At 37.1% G+C, this 19,395-nt stretch overlaps 2 protein-coding genes across 2 annotated transcripts; both read right to left on the bottom strand.

The window, feature by feature from the left end:
• Positions 1-2: 2 nt before the first annotated feature.
• On the bottom strand, positions 3-14,912 carry si:ch73-347e22.4 (uncharacterized). The gene is made up of 7 exons (XM_056264163.1): positions 14,683-14,912; positions 10,730-10,972; positions 10,319-10,627; positions 9,942-10,244; positions 7,548-9,833; positions 4,157-6,215; positions 3-4,123 (listed from the first exon to the last, which is right to left on the bottom strand). The coding sequence occupies exons 2-7, from the start codon at positions 10,925-10,927 to the stop codon at positions 588-590; spliced, it is 8,691 nt and encodes a 2,896-aa protein (XP_056120138.1). The 5' UTR covers positions 10,928-10,972; positions 14,683-14,912; the 3' UTR covers positions 3-587.
• Positions 14,913-16,130: 1,218 nt separating this feature from the next.
• On the bottom strand, positions 16,131-18,323 carry apoea (apolipoprotein Ea). Its single transcript, XM_056264213.1, has 4 exons — positions 18,215-18,323; positions 17,822-17,972; positions 17,414-17,701; positions 16,131-16,642 (listed from the first exon to the last, which is right to left on the bottom strand). The coding sequence occupies exons 1-4, from the start codon at positions 18,255-18,257 to the stop codon at positions 16,330-16,332; spliced, it is 795 nt and encodes a 264-aa protein (XP_056120188.1). The 5' UTR covers positions 18,258-18,323; the 3' UTR covers positions 16,131-16,329.
• Between the last annotated feature and the right edge of the window lie 1,072 nt (positions 18,324-19,395).

Genomic DNA, 19,395 nt, shown 5'->3' with positions numbered 1-19,395 from the left:
ACGACACGTAGTATATTTTATTAAAAGAAATCTGACTACAATGACAAGCATATAGAAATTATCAAATGTTCTACACATTATTTACAATATAGATTATATTTGTGTCCCATCCAGACATAATATATGAATGCTCTAGGTTAACCTATATTTAACCACATCTCAATATTACAAAATTTCAATTGAAAACGTGTAACTACGAGATTTTGACGGAGAGGACTAGCAGGATGTGTAGTTATGAAGTTTTATTTATAGCTATTTACAGATCCTTTACAGAACCAAACCTCTCACTGAAGGCACAAATTAAGAAATCAAGACAAATGAGCAGTACAGAGATGATTTGAGAAGGCATAGTGACATGACCCTTGTAGCACATGGCTAGTGGGCAACAACGGTTTAAACTAAATGAACCTGAGGGCTCAAAGAGCATGTTAGAGGAAAGAGGTATGGTAATCAACTAAATTCAAGATCAACTAAAATACAAGATAAACATTTAGCCGATATTTGCTTCAAACATGCAAAAACAAAGTGTAAAAAAGATAATAGTGTCAACACTTGGGAAAGCATCTACCTTCCAACATTATCAAAGTTCAATGTACTTGTACATACGTATCTCCCATTGCATGAAGTATGTAATGTTCATAAAGGCTCAGCACGCTGCTAAGTTTTTCAGTGCAGTCTGCACATTCGAATCTCTCCCCTGACTCTTCTTCTTGAGCAGTCGCTTCTACCTCCATATCAACACTTGTCTCCACAAATCTAGTTCTCTGATGCGTGCAGCTGTAATTATGTTCACCATTTGCCATCTCTTTTGGGCTTTCACTTGAGTCTAGGTTGGTGGTTTCCTGACCTGCTGTGGCCTGAGGTAGATGTGTGCTGTCAGACTGAGCAGTGATTTCACTGTTTGGAAGTTCAGGACTGGTATTCTGAGAGTTTGAGATATCCTCATGTTCATCAGGGTCCAAATTAATGACTGGAATCTGTACTCTGCGACTAAAGGGGACATAGAGCCTGTCAGGGTGGGAATAAACATACAGGCTTTCATCATCGGGTATGCCATCAAGTTTGAGGTTTGATATATGATTCCTTCGAGTGGAGGATAGGGTAGATGGTGTCTCACTACAAGAAGAATCTGACAATTTTGAGGTAGGTACTATTGCTGAATGGACATGACTCTTTGCATCTCTGGAATGGCGTATCTGATGAGCGTAGAGCAAATCCCCCGTTGAAAAGCTAGCTTTACATCTCTTGCATTTGTGAGGAAAATCGAGAGGCTTTGAAGGAATATCAGGGAGGACCGGACCATGGTATGTGGTGTGTGTTTTCAAGTGTTCCTTTAAGACTCTTGAATTTGTGAATGAGAGATTGCAAGGGAGACAAATATGAGAAGTAGAACCATTGTGCAGAAGACTGTGCTTGATTAAGTTTGTTAAACTACTGAAAGTCTTAGAACAGACATCACATTTGAGACTTTTACAAAGTTGTTTATGAGACTCACATTGGTGAGCATGTAAGCTTGGCTCCTGAATGAAGGTTCTGGGACAGAGCGAACAAGCATACGCTTTCTCTCCAGCATGGTCAATCATATGTTCTTTAAAGGAGCTAAAGAAGCGAAACTGCAGATTGCACTGATTACAAGAGTAGCAACGGCTTTTTAGACGATGACGTCGCTGATGTAGCCATAGTTTACTCCACCTTTCAAAGAACTGTCCACAATGTGCACAGGTATATCTGAAACCAGGAGCATGCATTTGCAGATGAGCACTCAAAGTCCGGTACTGCTCAAATCGCTGACCACAACGTGAACACTTGAATTTCCAAAGACTCCGAGTGATTTCAATGCATTCTAGAGAGCTACTTGTGGAAGCACATCTAACATCAGAATGAGTGGGAGATTGGGCAATTGGGAGCTTGATGGGTGACTGGGTAGAATAAATTTTAGGAATTTCAGAAAGATCTGTCTCTTTTGTTTGTGTAAGTTCCACATCTATCGATTGAGGCAGTTGTGGGAGTTGTTCTGAGCTGGTCGGCATTTGGGAATTCAGGTGAAATCCTGTACTTGATAGAGTCTGAGATGAGGTAGGTTTACACTTTGAAGGGTAGGTTTGGGAAACACCTTGCATGATTTCAGAGAGTGATGCACCACAAATCTGCTCCTCCCCACTTGACTGGCAACAAACCTCACAATGAACATTCATATCTGAATCCTTCTCATAACACTGTCCACAAGAAAAACAAATGTATGGGGGAGAGCTGGTATGTGTTTGAAGGTGAAGAGTGTATTGGCACCATTTCCTGAAAAGCTGTTTGCATATTTGGCACTTGAAGAATACTGGTGTGTTCACTTGACCATCAACTCCTTGACTTACAATAAAGCCCTCAATGTTACCACTTGCCCCATCATTCCTCCTTGCAATGCAAGTTTTGGATGCCTGGTGCATCCTAAGTGCAGACAGGGCACTGAATGCATGACCACAGTGAAAGCAGGAGAAAGGGGTCTCGCCGGCATGGTCTTGAGAATGCTTTTTTAGAGCCTTTAGCTGGTTAAATCCTTTTCCACAAATTGAACATGCATATGGTTTAACAGGCCAGTGGCTTTTTTCATGAGCTGTGAGGCTTGATGGTTTCCAGAACTTCTTCCCACAGTCCTTACAAGTCAAGGGCTTCTCCACTTCATGTGATTGCATGTGATTCTGCAATTTAACGTGGCTTACAAAGTTTTCCTTGCAAATAAGGCACCTGTGATTGTTTGGGGTCTCTGAACACACATCTGATAAAGTATTTTTCTTGCTCTTAATGCCCTTCTGTGGTTCAGTGATTGTTTTTGATTCATGCAGGTGGACTTTAAAATGACATAGCAAATTTTCTTTCTGCAAGAATTTTTGGCTACAGCAAGGACAAGGAAAAGAGGTATCCTGTTTATGTACATTACGGTGAGACTTGAGTTTAGACAGTTGAGCAAAGGTTTTTCCACAGATCTTGCATTTGTAGGGTTTGTCACCTGTATGAATGCGTTGATGAATGGCATATGCTGTAATGTGCCGAAAGGAAACACCACAGTATTTGCATGTGAGAGGTTTCTTCATTATTTCTTTAGGCTTGGATCTCATTGTTTTCTTTTTAGACACCTTTTTTGGCATTACAACACATTCCTCACTATCCTGTGTGAAGCCATCCACTTTATGTTCTGTAGATGTTTGAAATGCGTTTTCTATTTCAGACAAGTTGTCAAGTAATTTTTTTCCTGACATTTCCACACTTTGTCCATCTGTTTGCTGAGTACATTTCAGCTCAATGTTGGGTTTAATTTTTGTATCCAGAAAAATGTGTTCTGACTCCTCTTTGACCACATTGCTAGAAATTAAGTTGCAAATTCCACTAGAGACTCCCCCAGAGAGTCCTGTATTATCAATAACCGCAAATAAATGGTTTCCATTTGGTTCAGCATCGTGTTCTTTGTACTTCTGTACTTCTTTCATTGAATTGGAGGATAGGTGAGTGAAAGAAGTGGACATTTGAGTGGTAGTTTTCTCCTTATCATTGTTCTCCGATGTAACTGTATTATTCTGGTCCTCAGTGGCACATTCATTAGTTATACTAAACGTTGTCAGTAAACTTTTGGCTGGTTCAGAACAATCTTGTCTTTTGTCATTTTTGTTTTTTGTTGTTAATCTTTGAAGCTCTTCATGATCAGTTACAAGATCAGGGGGTGGTTCTTTAATTTTTCGTCTCTTCCGACCACGTTTTGCTCCTTTCACTACTTTAACTGTTGCCTTACTCTCAATCTTTATATCTGCCAGGACATCTCCATCCTGTATAGCAGTTTTTTCACAGAGTTCCAATTTCTTTGCTGTCCTAGGCATAGGCAAAGATGTTTCCCCTTCCTCATTGAAATTGTTTGTGGAGTTTTGAGGGATGGAATGTATATCTGCTTTTTGAAAACCTTTGACTGAAGGTTCAGATGTTCTGCTGGATACTCTCAAGCTTGACAACTTAAGTCTTTTAAAGTTCTTCCCTTTTTTATACTTAGGTGCAGAGATGTTGTGTGACAAGTCATCAGTAACACTCTGAAGGGATTCTGAGGGATCAGTCCCCAATTGTTTGGTAAAAGTTACATTATCCACTTTCACTACCTTCTTTTTAAGGGATTGGACTTTCTGCTTCACTGGACTTGCAGCTGCTTTGGCAGCATTTTCTGTGCTGTCCTGACACGAAGAGAGGTCCGAGATCTGGACAGATGGAGAGGTGTTATCTTCTAAATGTGCTATAGATAACTTCTGTCTCTTGTTTTTAATTGAGGATGGTCTTCCTCGTCTTGGTGACCTTTGCTTAGTGTACTGGCCTTCACAATCATCAGGATGCATGGAGCTGGAAAGAGACTCTGTGCTGTCCTGACATGAAGAGAGATCTAAGAACTGGACCGATGGAGAGGTGTTATCTTCTAAATGTGCTATAGATAACTTCTGTTTCTTGTTTTTAATTGAGGGTGGTCTTCCTCGTCTTGGTGACTTTTGCTTAACAGTGTACTGGCCTTCACAATCAGTAGGTTGCATGGAACTGGAAAGAGTCTCTGTGGTGTCCTGACACGAATAAGGGTCTAAGATCTGGACAGATGGAGAGGTGTTATTCTTTAAATATGATATAGATAACTTCTGTTTCTTCCTTTTTATTGAGGGTGGTCTTCCTCGTCTTGGTGACTTTTGCTTAACAGCGTGCTGGCCTTCACAATCTGCGGGTTGCATGGAACTGGAAAGAGTCTCTGTGCTGTCCTGACATGAAGAGGGATCTAAGATCTGGACAGATGGAGAGGTGTTATCTTCTAAATATGCTATAGATAACTTCTGTTTCTGGCCTTTTATTGAGGGTGGTCTTCCTAGTCTTGGTGTTTTCTTAATGTACTGGCCTTCACAATCTGCAGTTTGCATGGAACTGGAAAGAGTCTCTGTGCTGTCCGGACATGAAGAGAGGTCTGAGAACTGGACAGATGGAGTAGTGCTATCTTCTAAATGTGCTATAGATAACTTCTGTTTCTTGCTTTTTATTGAGGGTGGTCTTCCTCGTCTTGGTGACTTTTGATTAACAGTGTGCTGGCCTTCACAATCAGCTGGTTGCATGGAACTGGAAAAAGTCTCTGTGCTGTCCTGATATGAAGAGAGATCTGAGATCTGGACAGATGGAGAAGTGTCATCTTCCAAATGTGCTATAGATAGCTTCTGTTTTTTGCTTTTTATTGAGGGTGGTCTTCCTCGTCTTGGTGACTTTTGCTTAACAGTGGACTGGCCTTCACAATCAGCAGTTTGCATGGAACTGGAAAGAGTCTCTGTGCTGTCCTGGCATGAAGAGAAATCTGAGACATGGACAGATGGAGTGGTGTTATCTTCTAAATGTGCCATAGATAACTTCTGTTTCTTGCTTTTATTTGAGGGTGGTCTTCCACGTCTTGGTGACTTTTGCTCAACAGTGTGCTGGCCTTCACAATCATCAGGCTGCATGGAACCAGAAAGAGTCTCTCCAAGCCTCGTATGACACTCAATGATGTCTAAAGAGCCCTGAGTTGACACATTTTGAACAAATGGACCCGAGCTTGTTTTTTGTGTGCGGGTTGATTTTCTTGATTTCATTACTGGTTCTTCTGGAATAACTGCTGTCCTCTGTGAGTTATTAGAAATTGGAATTTGTGTGTTGTTTTGAAAATCACAGACAATTCTGTTATCATAAGATATTTCTTTATGTTCCTCATCTTTAACCGTTTGAGTTAACAGGCCCGCTATCTTCTTTCGCCTAGCTTTTCTACTCTTTGTTTTAGGGGTTTTTGTGGCTTTGATATCTTTAATTCTACTCTCTTCCTCTTCTTTTTCAGTCTGTGGTTCTACAGTCTGACCATCATGTAGTTTACAGAAATCTTGGATCTGTGTAAAGGTGACCATGACACCTGCCTCATCTGATCCAGTATTTTTCTCTTGAGACAAAGAAACATTAGCAAATTCATGCGTTTCTGCAATTTGCTTGGATTTTTTGGCTTTCTCCTTCTTCTGCTGGTCACAGCTGTCTGCTTCTAACGTTTCAAAATTCTCAAAGGGTACCTCCCGCACAACAGATGGCGCGTCAGACTTTCCGTCCTCTCCGAGAGCCAGCTCTTGAATGTTACTTTGTTCATTATCTTCTTTTTGCACTAGCAATTGTTTCACTTGTGTTTTCTTTGCCTTCTTCAGCGAGCTCTGAGAGCATGCAACATCTTCAGTGAAAACCTGGTTTTCAACATGACTTTCAGCTGATTCATTAAAAATGTCTGTTTTTATGCAAGGGTCTTGTGATGCATCCTTCTCCAGAGATATTGGTGGAGGCAAAAGTGCTGACAAAACCGTATGATGTTCAGCATGGTCCTCTGGTTGAACATTTCTGACTTTTAGTGTTGATGTCTTCTTTTTCATACGTTTCATTTTCAATTCATTTGTGTTTCTGTTAGAAACTGAATATTCTTGCTGCACAGTTGCTGAAAAAGACTGTTCTCCAATTTTTCTGATTGCTTGGGTAACATGTGTTTTGCGTTTAGTGACCTTTTTACTCTGTCTTTTCGTCTTCACTTTTATCTTCTTTTGGTGTACACCATCTGAATTATCCATTTCTGTAGTTGACGCAGAATCAAATTGATGGCGTTCTTGTTGCATTGATTGGTCAATTTCAGGTGTTGCTGCTTCACCTTTAATGTCAGACATTTTCTTAGATTTTTTTGGTGTGCTGTGTGTAAATGAAGTTGAAACACATCCAGTGTGCTGCAAAGTGGCTGTAGAAGTCTGCATGATGAAAAGAGCAGTTGCATGGTTGTCCTTCACTTTCTCTGCAATTGCAAGTCTTTTTTCTTTTAAAGTCATCTGTGAACTGGAGGCCACTATGTCTGCACTAGATTTTGAGGTTATTGCAACAAAATCTCCATGCTGGTTTGCAGGGAGTATTTCTTCTGCCTCATTTTTTCTTTTGGTTCCAATCTTTTTTCTTGGCTTTTTCAGTGTTTTGGTTCGTCTAAAACAGCTTGAAGAGTCAATCTTTGGAGGTGAAATAGAATTTTCTTGTGTCACAAATGCTAATATTGTGTCTTCAACCAAATTATCATTTAAGTAGTTGTCATTTGTTTTGTTTCTAGAGGGACTTTTAACTTGCACGGTCTTTTCAGGATTCGAAACCACAATAGATGCAAAATCTTCTGAAGGCAGTACAGTAACATCTTCCTTTTGGCTAGTAGTGGATGTTTGTGCCTCCATAAATTTGATTTTTGTCTTTCTCCTTTTACTTGACGTCTTTTCTGTTTTCTTTTGGCTGACACCTGAAATGTCAGTTACTGTAGAAGACATAGAATCAACTGAAGAAATTGACTGATTCAAATGAACATTTTCACAGCTCTCACTGACTGTGTTATGAGAAAAAATTGTGTCAAATGTTTTTCTTGGACTGAACCTTCTTATAGTTGGTTGCACAATGCTAGCATCAGATTCTGAGAGTGGATTCAAAACACTTTGTTGAGCTGTTGTTTGGTCAACTGTAGGTATATGTACTGCTTTACATTTAATATCTGACCATTTCTTTTTCAGTGACTTCCTTTGCGTGCTGAGAACAACTGGAGACTCAACTTCAGTTCCCCCAGTTGGAATACAATCTATTTGCTTCAGAGTGGCTATAGAAGGTTGTATGTCCAAAAGAGTAGTGTCACAGTCATCTGTTCTAGTAGCCTTCTTTACAGATCTTTCTACTTTCAAAGTCCTTGTATTGGAAATCACCATGTGTTCCTTAGATTTTGATAATGGTAAGGGAATATCCTCTTGTTGGGATTGTGTTGCCTTCTTGATATCTGCTCTTTTCTTTTGCTTTGATTTCTTTGGGTTTTTCTCAGGGCTTATAATGTTTGAAGATTCATTTACTGAGGTTGAAACAGAATCTGCTTGACTCACAGACTCTAGTAAAGACTGACTATTAAGCAGACTAGTTGCATGCTCATCATTTTTGCCTTTAGAAGCTTTTATACCAGGTCTTCTCACCTTCGGATGCTTCTTGAAGTCCATTAGGTCTGCCTCAACTTCTGTAAATGTTGTGGGTTCATCATGTGGGTCGCCTTTGCTTTGTAGTGTTTGCAGAGCATATTTTTTTGTTTGCAATGTTTTCTTTTTTGTAGATTTTTCTGGACTGCACTTAGCAATACTGGACTCTAATCTAGAGGTGGCTTGTTGGATTATTTCTGGGTTGCTGACTTCTTTTACCAGGGTGGCGTCACTGACCTGAAAATGTGATGTACAGTCCTCTTCTGAGGACAAGACAGTGGCTTGAGACAAACACTGATTGCTAAATCTAGCAGATTTTTTTGCTTTTAAACGTAACCTTGTTTTGTTCTTCAGTTTCCTTCTAGAAACAGCCTTCCTGTCGATCATAGCGGTTGACGGTGCTTTTACCTGAGAGGTTTCAGAGCAGTTATGATCTGGATTTTGTGAGGTTTCTGCTGTATCTGCCACTAGCTCAGGTTGTGTCATCCGCAGTTGTGATTTTCCTCTAGATGAAGGTGGGTTTACATCACCATTTGCAATTAAGTCCTCCTCTTTCAGTGCAGTGTTGTCATGATTAGTCAATGAAAAGTTTTGATTAGTGTCTTCACCTTCAATTGTGTCTGGTTTGTCAGCACTGTCCGAAATTACTGATCTGTACACAGAACAGTCATCTCTTTTATTAGATTTGTGTATTGGTCCATTTAATTCCTCAAGTTCAGATTTTTTTCTTTTTCTTGCTTTCTTATGCTTTTGCAATGCTTTCTGTAGGTTAGGCTGAGAGGAGCAATCGATCCTTAACGTGGGAGAAGGTGGAGCTGCATGAACATTCTCAGTGGGAGGAGGAATACTGCTTTCTGAAGTAATGTTGAGAAATGTCCTTTCATTTTTTTCAGAGTTTTGTACCTTTTCATCACAAGGCAGAAGAACTGTACTTGGATTTAATTCGTCACTTTCCTCTGGTTCTATCTGAGAATCCTTACATTTATAATCAAGGTGAATTATGTTGGATACAACAGTTTGATGTGGTACTGTCTCTGATCCTGAAGAAAAGTTCTGAATATCAGGGGAAGATTCTGTTTCCATCTTTAGACCGAGTTCTGCATTTTTTGTGTTAACTGGTGTCTTTTGAAAAACAGTTTGAATTTTTCCTGGTACAGACAGGCTGCTCTCTGAGGTCCCATCTTCTGTTGGAATCTGCAGTTTTGAGTTTTCACATTCGACCACAGCTGTATTTTGACTGCCCACTGAGGCTGGAGAAAGTACATGATCTTGGTTTTTTAGTTTACTAGTGTCAGGAAGACATGCAGCACTTTGCTCTATTAATGTAGTCTCAGAGGCATGCAGATTGCTTGTGTTTACCCTCTTGTCTTGCACATCATATTGTAAGGAATGATCATGGGTGTTAACTGAAGTGTTTCCATCTGTAACCTCTGCTTGGTGACAGTCCTTTTGAAGATCAAGATGAAGACCATATACAGAAGAACCTTCAAGAACAGTTTTGTTTTTTACTGTTGCATGTTTGAAGCAAATACTTGTACCCGCCGTTTTCCTAGGACTGACATCTTTGCACGACTTGGGTCCTTGTGTTGTTCCCTGGAGGATGTGTTCAACAGACTGCTTGACCGAAGGAACACCCAGGAACTCTTCACTTTTCATAAAACCTTCTGATGAGGAAAAAGGAGTGTATGAACTCCTATTAAATCCTGGTAAAAACCCTGGCTCATTTTCTCTGATTCCAGTCATTCCCAGTTCCTCTTTCCTTAGAGATGTTCCAACAACTAATATGCTTGGTTCCTCATTTTCCCCCTGCAAATAGATGAAATATGAGACAATAAATTGATTATTTGTTCTTTGATTGCTTGAATGCTGTTTTATAAAATCTACATTCAAAAGATTTTTGATATCAGCTCCTACCATTTCCAGAACATCTTGCTTTTTACTGATGCCATCTGACAACATTGAAATAAAGGAATCCGGTTCTCCTTTCACTCCTTGACCATCCTGCTTCTCATTTAGTTTGGATCCTGATATCTTATAGTCGTCCATTAATGTAAATTTTGCCTCAGTTTCAGGTCCTTTATATAGAGGATTTAAGTCCATCAAGGGGCCACATACATCCATGGATAAAGTCTGTTCCATTTCCATTCCATTACTCATCTCTAGAGCATCTTTGATCACTGATGTCCAATTACAGTTTCCTTGGGCCACCTCTCGGTCCTGTGAAAAAAATAATGGAGGTGACAATGGAGAAATAACATTTATTTTGGGCGTGCGCTGTAGAGGTCACATACCTTATCTTGAGGCACATATTGGGCACATCTGGGTGGAAGCATGTGTGTCACACTAGTTGATGCTTCACACAAAGGGTCTTTCAGACAATCGCTTTTTTCCCTTCTCTCCACTACTATCTTTTCGTCCACTGCAGTACCAGGTTTAACGAGAGAATTATTATTGGGAGAATACGAATATTTAACAGTTGTCATTTCTGAGGAAGTTCCATGGTAATCTGGTAACAAAGCCTTAAATGCACCACTCATACAAGATGACAGCGATGAAATGGGTTCTCCAGCAGCAGAGCTGTCTTCTATCAAGTCATGATCCTAAAAAAAAAGGGGCAAAAAAGATATTTAAGTTTAGAAGTGAGGAGCTGGATGCAACCTAATAATGTTGCTCTTCAGCCTCACAATTGATATATCACTTACCTGTGGCTGTGTTTGGAGCCAGGTACTGTGGGAGAACTCTTCTGTTCTTTCTCCGTAATTCCCCTCAGTCATTACTTTATCATAATGTACAGATATATAGTTATTGTAACCTACCTCCTGACGTTCCCCTGCTATATTATAGGGAACCCTGCTGTTATGGCTTCCATGTTTATTCCATGGTGGTAACTTGCCGTCCATAGTGCCCAAAGGGTTGATCTGATTTAATATACTCTCATAAAATGCCTGTAAGGGGAAAATAGTTTAGATTTAGAAATTAGATTCAGTTTAAAGCTAATTAAATGGCAGAATTTTTGCATTAAAAAAAACAAACATTTTCAGAAAACAAACAAGGCAAACCATGATATATAGTCTTAAACAACAAACATAGCAGAATTTTTATTCATATTTGTTCCATTTCGTCCCACTATTGTATTTTATGCTGCATTTACTTATATTCTTTCTTTTGTTTTGTGTCTGTTGTGACTTTCTTTTACAAGCAACATGGTTAATCATAATAAATGTCAAGATCTGAGAATGTTTTTAGATTAAAAAAAACTTTTACTACCAAAATGACTGAGTATTATTTGCAGACTTTACACATTTTTTAGATTTTACACATTTTTAATATTTAAAAATAAATTCTGTTTAATTCTTATAATTATGATATATTATAATTATATTGTCATGAAACACCCATGGTTTAGCACTGCTTGTTCACACCTTAGATTTGTAAAAAAAAAAAATAAGCGTGTAAAGCTGTGGAAAAGTGGGAGTATAGAGGGTGGGGAGACAACAACCAATAAAACACAGACCTACTATATCTATATCCTACTACATCACACAGACAAATTAATATTAAAATATGAGTATAAAAAACAGTTGATGTATTTAAAAAAATTATAACCCTATGAAAAAAATCTCCCAAAAATCGTATCATTAGAGACTACTAACAACCATCATTAAATCAAACGCTTAAAATGTGTGGATTAGTGATGCGGTTATATCCGCGAATAATACGCGGCTCGGGCGAGCCAAGTAATAAAAAATAACATTCCAAATCGGGTGGATAAGAGATAAATCATCATTAGCGTGTTGATTTTATTAAAGACACGTAACTGTCATTTCACAGGAAAACGCAAAGAACTTGCTCACGGAAAACTAATCAAGGAAAACAGAGCACCTCCTAGTGGACAGTATATAAAACACAAAGGGAAAAAACCTACAAAAAATTGCTTAATAACCTAACATCCTTAACTAAAAATATATACAGAAATTATTCTGATAAAAGTGTTTTCCAACATTACGTTGGAAATATTAGAGATTTTTCGTCAGGCACTAATTTGCAGACTCTCATTAAGCAGTTGAGGGGTCCACTTGTTTAAGCAGTAATGGAGACAAAACAGATCCTACACAAATATAAAAAAGGAGAATTAAAAACAAAACAAAAGGAAATAAAAACACTGTGGAAGCGTTTTAGTGCAGTAGCCTAGTTAACCAGAATGAATCAAGTGCTGGGTATGTGATATGTAAGAGTGTTCTTTTCTCCAAGAAAAAACCCAAGAGTCTGAAGTGAATGTTGGTCAACAAAAAGACTTCAGGAAATAATATACACATACTTCACAACTTATTCAGAGAAATTATGCTGACTGTGTATGGATTTAAAGACATGAAGCTATTTTCAAGCATTTATACTTTTGCTCCAAGCATGATGATGCATGGTAAACTTTTTTAATATAATATAGTGCAATTTAGTAATAGGGGATTGTATGTATTGTAATATTTAATGTATATTTGAATCAATTGGTCTGAATCCCAAATAAGTTCATGCTTAATATTTCCTGCATAATTACTTACATAAAGAGTAAGTAGTTAGTAGTTACAATTAGTATTTTGTTTTAGTTCAGTTACCCGAGTCAGCAGCATGCAGTAGACACACTGATCTTTTTGATCAATATATATAATATCACTTATCCTACCCGAAAAGATCATAAACATTAGCAATAACGTTCCAAATATCAATTAATGTACACACAAATATCTTAAAAACTATTCCTGTGCGACTGATACAATGCAAATCGGTTGATTTTAGGCCATTGTTTTGGCTGTAAGTCAATAATGCCCTTTGTCAATAGGGAATCGTAAGATGGCCGCTCGAACACTCCTGGTGGCTTCACTGCCTGCTGACAGTTTAGAACGCAATGAGCAATCCAGACATTTATATAGATCAGTGATCTGAACGCGAAGTTGAACAGGCAGAGAGGTGAACGAACAGTGGCGTGTGGCACACAATCTTGTGTGGCATTTGAATTCTCCACTGTAATGCGATCGCATGTGTAATACAGCACATTGATTGGATTAAAAAAGTTTATTCTCATGAATGATATAGAGAAACCAATGACGTAGACGTGTACTCTCCAGCCACGGCAGCCAATCACCACTCCAAATAAACACATATACTTCACTTTTCGTGATGTTGGTTCAACTTTGCTTTTTAAACCAGAAGTTTAAAAAAAAGCTTAAGAAGTTTTTGGAACGAAATAGCTAAAAAAAATGAACAAATAGCCACTTTTCCCTTAATAAACATAATTAGTGCTAATGTTTTAGAGTTTCATGATCTTTTTATGTGTCAGAAAACAGAACACACTGCTTGACCAAGACATTAGATTTTGGCAAATGAAGATGACCATCTTGTGACTGCTCCATAAAGTTATAATACTCTCCTTTAAAGGGATAGTTCACTTCAAAATGAAAATTCTGTCATCATATACTCACCCTCAAGTTGTTTCAAACCTATATGAATTTCTTTCTTCTGCTGAACACAAAGGAAGATATTTTGAAGAACGTCAGTAACCAAACAGTTAACTGGACTGATTGACTTCCATAGTAGGAAGAAAGAAATACTATGGAAGTCAATGGGTCCAGTTAACTGTTTGGTTACTGACGTTCTTCAAAATATCTTCCTTTGTGTTCAGAAGAAGAAAGAAATTCATATAGGTTTAAAACAACTTGAGGGTGAGTAAATGATGACAGAATTTCGAAGTAATTTTGAAGTGAACTATCCCTTTAATTTATTTCATTTTAATCTCCATGCCTGCAACTTCTCTGTCTTGTATGGCAACATTTTCAAGTCTGAAACTGCTCCAACATAGTCGACATACCTCTATGGCACAGAGTAAGGAGGTAATGTTAGACACATTTTTGTAACATCTTTGTTTACATTCATTTAACTAAAATTTCTATTTAATTTTAGTTTTCAGTAATAGAATATTTTTTGGGGGGTTTACAGTCTGCAAACTGATAAATGAATTCATTAAATTAGGTCAACACAATTATGATCTTGTAAATATATATTTGTTGATACAAATCATACACTTAAAATTACTTGTGTTGGTTACAAGGTTTATTTTACTTACGTAAAATATTAACAAACACTGAGACAGAAATTCAAACCAGGACTCAATACATAGCCTATGCATCCTGACAAACGAGACTCCACAGGTGATTATTTTGATAGTTTGTTTCATGTTCATTTCAAAAACACAAGAGGAGAAAGAAATGTTATTGAACGGAACTAAATTGCTTGCAAAACTAATACGGGAGGGTGGATTCAACGTGATCAGTTTCTTGTGCAGTCGACCGTAAAATATTTCCAAAAGGTATACTACTAATGCACAAATAGTATTCAAATAGTAATTCAAAAATTTTGTTTGACTAAGTTTGTTTGTAGGTCGCGCCTGAATCTTAGCTGTATGCTAATTTTCAAACTAAACCTTATTGAATTTGTATAAACTTACATGCAACACGAGTTATATGGATGCTCTGAAAAAACCCGTCTGTCGTCTGCTCGATAAAGCAGTTCTGGCAACCATTTTTTGTATTGCTTAATAAATCAATTAAAATAAAATAATAATAAAAAGCCACTGGGCGAAAACACAGTGGGCTAATGCACTCACCGATGCGGTCGGCGCGCTTAATCCATGTCTCGCTCGCGGTCATTTATTGTTTGCTGTTATAAGTATGCCCGTTAGTCTCAGGGTGTTATTACTTGAATATTAGTGTCGTGTGAATTATCTTTCGTGTTGAATTAATCTGCTTATGTTCCTCGTGGTGGTCTGTTGTGGGGTCTTGGTGTATCCAAACAACACAACATCCGTAATAGACCGGAAGACCGAGAGGTCCGTGTGATGTGCGAGACTTGTCGGGATTTCATTTGTGTGTTGTACTGGGGAGTGCATATTCATAAAAGTTTAAAAGTGAAATACCCACACAATATATAGTATTCTATTATAAGGTGAAAGGACAAACAATATTTGATAAAAAGGAGAATTTAAAATCTATTTCAAAAACGTTCTAAATTGGAATATTCTTACGTTGGTTTTTCAAAAAAAAGTTATTTTGTATTAACATTATAAAACACCGTAAAAGAACGTACCAAACTATACAAACATTTCTTCAAATAAAATAAAATAAAATAAAATCCAGCCTTTAAATTTATATAAATATTCGTACAGTTGCATTACATATTTTGATTATACGAGCCACATAAATATAAAAATGACTTTAATTCAGAAACTAAAATTGCGTTACTTAGTTACTTTTTTTGAAAGGGTATAGGCCTATGTTACCTTTGCGTTACTTTTTTCCCCACCTAGGCTGGCTTGTTTTTTATATTTTTGTTATATTTGGGGGCAAATGTAAATACCCTTTTTACACCAAAAGTGAAATAATAAGCCTCAATTAAATGCTGAAGGACACTTACTTACCAATAAAAACAAAAAAAATCTATAGTAATTTTTGCTTATGGTTTAACTGAATCATCAAAGGTCAGAAGCAAGTACATTGGTCAATAAAGTGAGATTAAATGCATACAAATGTATGTTTTATGTAACATTTAGTTATTGGAGGTTTGCATAGTATTCTGAATTTCACTGATTTTATTCATTTTGAAGAATATTGAATCTTTTTTTGTGCAAGTGAGATGAGTAAATGCACGCTCACATTTAGTCTAGAACTACAATAACCATCATGTTTACACACACACACACACACACACACACACACACACACACACACACACACACACACACACACACACACACACACACACACACACACACACACACACACTCACACACACAACGCCTCTGCACTTATGATTTGTCTCAACATGGGGACAGGAGAGCTGTCAGTTACTTATTTGAACAAGTAATTAAGATATTTTGTTGTAAATGTTAAAATGAATGCGTTACTTTACTAGTTACTTGAAAAAGTAATCTGATTACATAACTTAAGTTACTTGTAATGAGTTCCCCCAACACTGAAAATAAGTGACGTCATTGACCCATGAACATGTAGAATGAACTAACAATATATGTGTATAACAAAGATAGCCTACTCGTACTCATTGATCCATCCCGTTTTTATTAAGCTTTATATTACATAGTCTACATCTGTAGCTACATACATGTAGTACTAATGGTAGCCTAGATATATTTGTACTCATTACCTTTACATTTCCAATGCCTTCATTTTTGTAAGCAAAGTTAAATGAAAAAGTCAATCCAATTATTTTTCTGAGACCTCATTCTTATGCACTTGTATTAATAGCCCAGTTGCTTCTGGAATTGAGAGAAATAGGGCTCAAACCATTTGTGTAGCTCGTCTGCCTTTTCCTGAAGAGTGTTACCCATATTTTCTGTGGTCTTCTCAACTTGCTCTCTGAGGCCCTGCATTTGTGATTCCAGTTTCTCTTTTATTCCTTCCCCCTGGCTTCTCAGCAGTTCTCCCAGAGATATCAGCTTATCTTCAGCACGCTGTTGCATTGCAGTGAAGTAAGGCTCAAGACGACCCTTCACATCCTCCATATTCTGAGCGGCACGAGACCGAACCTCCTCAAAGTATGTTTCCATTTTCCTTTAGATCAGAGGACAAATTGCTCAAAATTCAGATTTTCATAATATTACAGTATAACATATCTATGTTATTAATACAGTTTTGTTAATATATTACACATTTTTCCATTTAAACCTGTATAATATTTCATAACATCATTTCATACATTTCTTAACATATCATATTTTATATTATATTTCCCTTCCACAGAAGTAAAAATATCGAAATCAAAATGTGAATTTTTTTTAAATATAGAAATATAAATGCAGTCCATTTGAAAGAATTCTGTTCTGCTTAACCAGGCTGCATTTATTTGTTAAAAATTACAGTAAATGAGTAATATTGTGAAATATTATTACAATTTAAAATAACGTTTTTTTTCTATTTTAATATATTATAAAATTAAATGTATTACAGTGATGGCAGAGCTGAATTTTTTAGCAGGCATTATTCAAGTTCTAATATGCTGATTTAGTGCTCAAGAAATGTTTCTTATTATTATTAATGTTGAAAACAGTTGTGCTGCTTAATATTTTTGTGGAAACAGTGACGCTTTTCTTTGTACAGTAGAAAGTTGGAAAAACCTGCATTTATTTGAAATAGAACTTTTACAAATAAAACATACATTTTGGAAGAAAAAAAATACTTTTTTGAATCATTTGAATGCATGCTTGCTAAATAAAAGTATGCCAATTCATTCCTAAATGAATAACAAAAAACGTACACAACAGTAGTGTACTTTGTATAGAAGTGGAGCAAAAGATATGTAATTAAGCTTGAACCATGACTCACTTGTTGATCTCTTGGATGTCCTTGTTAAAACGTTTCCTTAATTTCTTGGCATAGGTGTTGACCCTGTTCTTGACGTCTTCAGCGTTCTGTTCCACCATAGTCCGGAGCTCCTGGCTGTATTCAGTGACACGATCCTTAGCATCCTCCATGTGTGTGCGGAGTTTGCTGGTCAGCAGTTGCAGATCTTCATTGAATCTCTCGGCAGTCTCCTGCGCATAGGGGCCCAGTTTGGAGTGCATGTCATCTTTATACATTTGCAGCTCCGTCATGGTGTCACCGATCAGTGTGCTGGAAAGAATTTGAAATGAATCTCAGTATCATAAATCAGCTTTCTTGAAACTGGACTTTCCACCAAGTCTTTGCAAATTGAGCTGCTCAAATGTTTGCTCTGCGGTAGCATTTACTCACTCTAATTCTCTGCCGAGCTGAGTGGCCTTGATGTTGTCCCTCATCTCCTCAGCCCTAGAAGTCAGCTCAGACACACGGTTCCAGAACTGATCCACTGCCTTCTCCCAGGGGCTTTTTGGCTCATCCTGAAACAGGAAGTTCCCTTGGCAGCCTGTAAATTCAGAATGGAGACCAAATATTCTTTAGCGCTTGGAATATTTGTCAATGTAGAGCCATTGTTGAAGATACACCATATGTACAGTCAAGGTCTCAATGAAATCCATCACATAATATGTTCAAAGTATCCAAGTTCTAAGCATATGTATCAAATCAAACTATCAGCCTCAGTTGAATTAGCATACAGTTACGGTAATAAACTGTTTGTGAAGACTGGCATTGTTGATTGTCGCTTACCTGAAATGACAGCGAGAGCGAGGATTACAGCCACAAACTTCATGATTGTTTTTGGACAGTACACCAGACAGATCTTCCAATGTGTTCTGTAATGAGAGTTTTTGAAACAGCTGGTATTTATATGACTTGGATCACAGTCATGTTGATAGCCATAATGTGACTATGAACAGGTGAATTGGCACCCTGTGTCCAAAGTTCTTCTCTTGAGATACTTGTTTATCACAGTATTCAATTCCACGTTGCATGATTAAGGTTCCAAAGGGACAAGATGTGCTATAATTCAAAATTGCTTTGTTAAAAATCAATGTAGTCCATTTGTTTATCTTGCCAGCTCACTGAAAGCACAGAACCAATTTGAACATTGTTATTGAGCACAACTGAATTATGGTAAATTCAAAACAATCAACGAAAGAGGTGGACCACGTCTTAAAAAGTGAGATAATAATGTATTGTGTAAGTAAATGTTAAAAATGGTAATATTTCATTATTATGTAACAAGACATTTGCTACTAAAAAGACATCTTGCCTTGTATGATCAAAGCTTATCATTTATCTCTCTTCTCTTTACCATTTTATCACTTTGTACTTCACAGTCAACCCATTTGGAATGAGTAATGCTTAAAATGTAGACATCTACAAAGGGGTCAAATAGATTGTGCATGTGATTAAAGTGAAATACTGATTTCTACAACTACTTAGACATATTAATGATTAAAATATTGTGTCTGTAAAGGATATGACTTTACTAACACAAACAGATTTTTATTTAGTTAAGTGAATACATGCAACAAAAGAATAGTGTCCACATAAGTATTCTGTAAAAAGTATTTTCATGATTTGTCACATTTTTCTTTTGTCAGATCAACTTAGAACGTTTATGTGGTTCAGATAACATAATAGTTTGATTTTCTGTTGATTCAACCAATTTCCTACATTGTATTAACTCAAATTTTGAATTTCAATTAACTCAAAATTTTAAGGCAACAAGGCTTTTTTTTAAGCCAACAATATTTTTTACAGTATTGTTTCCATGTTTTCTTCTCTCCATCTATTATTGGCTTCGTTTTACAGATGGTTTTATTTTCAATGTCCATTTTACAATTACCACTCAATTACTAGAAATATCATTGTATTTAATTAAAATAACTCAAACAAAAGACACCATGTCAGCAAACTGCTAT

This window comes from Rhinichthys klamathensis, unplaced genomic scaffold, assembly GCF_029890125.1.
Source record: "Rhinichthys klamathensis goyatoka isolate OS25496 unplaced genomic scaffold, OSU_Roscu_1.1 h1tg000217l_1, whole genome shotgun sequence".
In the NCBI taxonomy this organism is placed as follows: Eukaryota; Metazoa; Chordata; class Actinopteri; order Cypriniformes; family Leuciscidae; genus Rhinichthys; species Rhinichthys klamathensis.
Note: the sequence above shows the minus strand (reverse complement) of the source record. Positions and strands in the feature narration are given on the sequence as shown.

Bases quoted from the DNA above. Each gene is read 5' to 3' on its own strand.
- si:ch73-347e22.4 (XM_056264163.1), bottom strand. From the start codon at position 10,927: ATGGACGGCAAGTTACCACCATGGAATAAACATGGAAGCCATAACAGC. The intron at 10,628-10,729 runs GTAAGTGATATA...CTTTTTTTTTAG, and splicing joins GGCTCCAAACACAGCCACAG to GATCATGACTTGATAGAAGA. The intron at 6,216-7,547 runs GTACATATACCT...GCATGCTCTCAG, and splicing joins CAGATATTAAATGTAAAGCA to AGCTCGCTGAAGAAGGCAAA.
- apoea (XM_056264213.1), bottom strand. From the start codon at position 18,257: ATGAAGTTTGTGGCTGTAATCCTCGCTCTCGCTGTCATTTCAG. The intron at 17,973-18,214 runs GTAAGCGACAAT...CTGAATTTACAG, and splicing joins CGCTCTCGCTGTCATTTCAG to GCTGCCAAGGGAACTTCCTG. The intron at 16,643-17,413 runs GTGAGTCATGGT...TCTGATCTAAAG, and splicing joins GACATCCAAGAGATCAACAA to GAAAATGGAAACATACTTTG.